General features: G+C 41.1%; 1 protein-coding gene across 5 annotated transcripts in view; it reads right to left on the bottom strand.

Annotated features, from left to right (window-relative positions):
- MAGI1 (membrane associated guanylate kinase, WW and PDZ domain containing 1) overlaps positions 1-6,000 on the bottom strand; it is a 616,636-nt gene that overhangs the window by 80,791 nt on the left and 529,845 nt on the right. For all 5 annotated transcript variants that reach the window (XM_044921244.1, XM_044921248.1, XM_044921255.1 and 2 more), the window contains 2 exons: positions 4,379-4,506; positions 1,966-2,058 (listed from right to left, as the gene is read on the bottom strand). In XM_044921244.1, coding sequence (XP_044777179.1) covers positions 1,966-2,058; positions 4,379-4,506 — 221 coding nt within the window. The remainder of the gene's footprint in view (positions 1-1,965; positions 2,059-4,378; positions 4,507-6,000) is intronic.

The following is a 6,000-nucleotide window of genomic DNA, read 5'->3' as shown; positions in this document are numbered from 1 at the left end:
GCCCGAGGGTTGCACACGTAAAATCACCAGAGCTCTCTCTGCCCGAGTGTTGCACACGTAAAATCACTAGAGCTCTCTCTGCCTGAGTGTTGCACATGTAAATGGAGGTAATGGTGGTACCAACCTCACGATTTAGGAGACTCGTAAGGAACACCCGTGGCAGATAATATAGGTAAAGTGCTTGGGTGGGGTGCCCGGTACATAATGACAGCCCAATAAATGGGCATTGTTATTTTGGAAGATGGTGGTGGTAGAGTGGGTGCAATGGAGGGATGGCTATAGAAATCTCTCTCTAAGCACCAACTGGAATTGGAGAGTTTTCCTAAGAGCAACTCTCTTGAACATCATCACTTGCTGGAATTGGAAATACACTCCTGATCACAGGAAAAGTTTTGCTGAATGGTGAACTTAGCAAAATTCATACCCAGCAGTCTAACCAAGTTCGCCACACGACTTCTTCCCGAGAGTACCACAGGCTGCTAGATCAGGACTCTTCACGGGCAGGCAGGGAAAGGAGACAGCATGAGGTGGCAAAAGGAATTTTATATTTAAAAAGTGCTGAAGAGGCCACAATCATGCTGCCATTAACGTTATTAGCTGCTGTGTTCTATCTTTATTAAAACCATTAGCATCATAAAAATGTGTACCTAAGCCAGGAGATATTATTTTACATAAACTGGTATTATTACCAATCTCTTGACATGATCAGTTAGCAAGGAAACAACTTCCTTCTCATGAAAATAATAATGGAGGGATGAAAATTAGAGAAAAGAGTTTTTCTACTTATCTTTTCATATCTAACATGACGATACCTCTTTAAAAATGCACAGAGAACGAAGACGAACTTTAGTCTTTTTAATGGGTCTGTACCACAAACCTTCCCCAACTCTATCAAATATAATGCTTGTTCTATTTTTCTTTTTCTTTTTTTTTTTTTTTAAAGATTTTATTTATTTATTTGAGAGGGAGAGACTGAGAGAGAGAGCACATGAGAGGGGGGAGGGTCGGGAGGGTCAGAGGGAGAAGCAGACTCCCTGCCGAGCAGGGAGCCCGATGCGGGACTCGATCCAGGGACTCCAGGATCATGACCTGAGCCGAAGGCAGTCGCTTAACCAACTGAGCCACCCAGGCGCCCGTTCTATTTTTCTTATTTAAAGGAAAAAAATAAGCAAACAAACAAAAAAAACCCTCCCGAATCTTCTCTATCATTTAAGAGTAATGAGGCCTGAAAGTAGCAAGATTCTGGAGATACCAATTTTCAAAAATGAACCTCTCTAGGAGGGCTCCTACTATTTGTGAATGTAAATGAGTGAGACCCAATGAAACATTATAAAAGAAGCATAAATGCCAAAGTACAGCAAGAACAGCAGATGAGCATTTAGAATAGAATAACATCAAATGATTTCATATCTAAAAGAAAATCTTAGTCGAAAGCAAATAGGTTGACTAGGATCTTGAAATATCTCATGCTGACTTTTTGATTTATTTTATTTTAGCCCAATACTAAATATCTGTAGTCTCTAAATCCGTGATTTACAACTCTGGGATTAGCCCCCACCCCCCACCCCAGGGGCACTGGGCAATGACTGGGGACATTTTTAGTTGTCACGACAGGGGGAGGGTTGCTACTGGCCAGGGATGCTGCTAAACATCTTACAATGCACAGGACAGGCCCCACACACGACAAAGAAGTATCTGGCCCAAAATGTCAACCGTGCTGAGGCTGAGAAACCCTAACGGCAATTAGTCATCATTTCCATGGCATTACAATTAGCTGCAGAAATTTACACAAAAAAAGTGTTCCATTTTCTCAACAAGTTTGATTAACAATACATTTAGAATTTCTGACCTCATGGTTTTCACTATCAAAGGAATGACTTGGGAGCTACAAGTTCCTTAAAAAAAAAAAAAAAAAAAAAATTAAATTTTTGAGCTAAATACCTAGCCATTATAAAAGCATTTTACCCTGAAGTGGAGCTTCTCTGGCTGGCTCCGGATTGCTTGGAGGATGGTTTGGAATAACAGGAGGCACAAGCGATGAATGATCTTCTGTCCATTCTAAAAGAAAAAGAAACAATTTACTGTTTTTCCTTCAAGGTGCTAGTCAACTCACTCAGGATTCATCTTCTGAATTACACAACTACCCAAACCAATAAAACCAGGCACAGAGAGCTTAGACTGAAAAACAAAAACAAAAACCACTCATATCTGACCCCACCCTTTGTTAAGGACATCAAGATTCTCTCTCTCTGTGTCTCTTGTGTGTGTATCTGTCTGTTTCTCTCTCCTAAGGCTGTTGATTGTCTGTCTCTCTCCTAAGAACTTCGACTGTCTGTTTGTCTCTCTCTCCTAAGACCTTCGAGGAAAGAGATACTGTGATATGAACAATAAAAACTTCAGTTCTCTCTGGCGGGAGAGTCCAAAGTGAGACCAAGTAAAAAATATCAGGGAAGATATACAATCAACTGATGCTGGCCCAATAAGGGAAAAACCTCTAACGCAATTGAGATATGGGCTGAACTGCGGAAGCCTACTAATCTGAGGTGGTATAGGTGATTTTAGCAGTTGGCTGAAGTGCTATCCCCTACCATCTCTCGAACCCAAACGGGACCCATCACCAACACTCCTGTGTCCTAACTGCACTCCTACTCACCTCGGAGGCCCAGAAATAACTCACTGTGAGTGACCCTTGAGATGTACACAGTCACTTTCCAGCTAAGCGAATATATTCAACTATACACTCCCATTCCCCAAGCAGCACTTTCTAACACCACAAAGTTTCACCAGCTCAGAAAAAAAACATTTTAAGACCTTTTTTTAAATAGAAAAGAGATGAAGGTCGAAAGGAGAACTTTTCGATAGGTGCACACACACACACACACAGAGATACACACGTACATACTCTATCTGAAATACAGTCTAGGGGGTGCCTGGCTGGCTCAGTTGGTAGAGCATGTAACTCTTGATCTCGGAATCATGAGTTCTAGCCCCATGTTGGGCGTAGAACTTACTTAAAAAACAAACAAAACAAAAAAACACAGTCTATGGCAGTGGTCGGCCACCTGTGGCTTAGAGGCCGAATTGGCCCTCACATCTATTTGTATACAACTTTCGAGCCAAGGATGGTTTTTCTATTTTTAAATGGTTGAAAAAAAATTAAAATGGGAAATACTTTGTAACACATGAAAATTACATGAAGTTCAAATTTCAATGTTCATATCTAATGTTTTATTGGAACACAGTGCAACTATTCATTTGCAGATTGTGTGTAGGTGCTTTCATACTTTAAGGGCAGAGATGAACAGGTGTAATAGAGACTATATGAACAGCAAAGCCTAAGATATCCACTAGCTGGCCATTTACAGAAAAGATTTACCAACTTCTACTCTATGGTTTATATTTATTATATCCAATATTATAATAAGAAAAGTATTATATTAGATTTTCATGTATTTGCTATTTACACACTATATATTGAGGGGTTAGTAAGCCTATCATTTTAAAAGGTTGCAATGAAAAACTAAAAAACTCTATTAATAAATAGATGACTGTTAATGATCAGATCTATTAACAAAAAGATGGCTAAATGAAGTGGAGAGATTCATAAAATGGAAAATTATGCAGCCCTTAAAAATTAGAGGGTAAATCTGTATTAACCAGCTTTGAACTATGTATAAGAAATAAACTTAAATGGGAAAATGAGATCACAAAGCTAATACATACGTGTGTATATATATATGTGTGTGTGTGCATGCATACATATAAGTTATGATCTGATTTTTGTTAAAATATGCATTTATGTACAATCCTAGATAGATTCTGCCCAGTGTTTATCATTGAGAATGGGATGGGAGCCAGCAGGGGAGAACTTAATATTCTCCATTCTTGAACTGTTTGTATGTTTGTAAAGAGCATGAATTAACTTAGTTTTTAAAAAGCGTTCCAAATTACCAGCTTTTTCTGATTCCTACATGTCACGTTCCTAAAATTAGAAGTTCGTTTCATACACAGGAACTCCTCTGAAAGTGCTCAGAGCAGTTTGGATTTAGACACCAGGTGGTATTATAAACATGCTGGGGCAACAGAAAGTTCTCCAGTTTGGCAACAGCCTATTTCTACATTAAAGTGGAGAGTGGGGGGGGGGGGGTGGGGAGGCTTGGGATTGCACACCATCCCCCCCCCCGTCCCCCCAAGCTGTCTGAGTTCTGGGCAGGGAGCTCCAGCAGAAGCTCTGTCATCCACCCCCCTGCAGGACAGCAGGTCTGCCTGCCACAAGGCGGGAGGACATGAACACAGAGGCCGGGTCTGACCACACGGGGGTGTCAGCGCCCAGGCTTTGCCCCAAGCTCCTCTGCCCACACATCCGGGGAAAGCCAACCTTCGGGCTGCGGCTGCTGCTGGGGCTGCTGCTGGGGTTGCTGCTGGGGTTGCTGCCGCTGCTCAAGCTGCTTCTTCCGTTTGGCTTCTAGAACTGGGTTTTCATATTGTGTCTTCCTGTTGATGTGGCTGGAGCAGGAGACAGACAGTATTCGGTTAGGAAATATTTCCTCGCCCAAGCAAAATGCCAGTCTAGCCAAGGCCCTGGATTGGAACCAAGCAAAGCAGGTGGTCTGCGACACTGACCATCCCGTGTCGACATGTGCAGTCAGGATGAGGAAAAAGACATGAACACCTTCCACATCCTGACTGCTTAGATGCTACCAGTTTTTCATGTATTTTATTTAAAAATCTTCAGTAAAGGCCAGGAGGTAGGTCCCACTTTTATTCACATTTTTCTGGTAAGGAAAGTAAATTTCTGAGCAGTTAATGACTCACCTAACATAACATAGCTAGTAAACAAGAAAGAGGCATGTAAGCTCAGGTCTGCCTGCTTTCAAATCCCAGGATTTTAACCACTGACTTTTCCAAATGTCCAAGGAAGCACCCTTACAGGGATAGGTGCTTTAATTCAACAGAGAGTAGATTGTTAGAATGATAAAAAAAAAAAAAAATGAGATTAAAGCGGAGATACAATGTTGTGTGTAACACACAATGCCAGAGTGCTATGTGACTTCCTACCGCAGTTCACAGGGGCAGAAGCACTCACCCGAAGTTCAAAGAAGGGCTCTACCAACACCTGTCAACTATTTTGATCAATTGACATGGAGCCAGGATTAAAAGTCTAAGCCTTAGGCAAAAAAAACTCCAAATGCAGCAAACCTAAGCAAATGTGATGTGTTCAAAGTGACAGAGACCCAGATACTTCAGATGGCTCCAAAACTAATAAGGCCACGGCCAAACAAAAATGCACACACACACACATACACGTCCATATGAATACATGTACATACATGGGTTTTTTTGCCATGACCTTAGTGTATATACACATGTATTACACAAATATATACACACAAGCATACATACATTCTTTTTTCCACCAAAATCATACTTCATTAGAGGTTCGGGAACATACCTATTATGTGGTTACAGTATTCAGAACTCAAAATATTTCTTAAAGACAGGTTTGTCAAATAGGGTGGAGAGACTAATTACCTCTCATTCCTAGGACTGGTTGCTTATTTGCTAATTCTTGTAGGCAATTTCATGCTAAGAAACGGTCTACCACAGCAGGCAGGTGGAGTTGCTAAGACACAGGGAGGAGGACCAGATATGAAGGTAACAACTCTCCCCTCAAACCAGGTCTCTTTATCCTATAAAGCTGTTACCGCCTCTTCCCTTTCTCTCTTAATGCACAAATTAGTTGAGGGAGAACTCCAAATGAACCCCGAATATACAGAAACCGCACTAAACATCTGAAAGAAAGATGATCTGCAGGGCACACGATGGAATTTTATTTTCTGAGTATCAGAGAAGGAACGGAGCTTGCTTTTCTAAAGTCCCAAATCACCAAATCCTTCTTGTTAGGTCCAGCGGTAGCAATGTGAGTACTGGCCAATGACACTTGCTATATTAAGCTTATAATTTTTTATAATACGATGCTGAGCATTTTACAATTTCCAT

Source organism: Neomonachus schauinslandi, chromosome 1 (genome assembly GCF_002201575.2).
Source record: "Neomonachus schauinslandi chromosome 1, ASM220157v2, whole genome shotgun sequence".
In the NCBI taxonomy this organism is placed as follows: Eukaryota; Metazoa; Chordata; class Mammalia; order Carnivora; family Phocidae; genus Neomonachus; species Neomonachus schauinslandi.
This window is presented reverse-complemented; position numbering and strand designations above follow the sequence as displayed.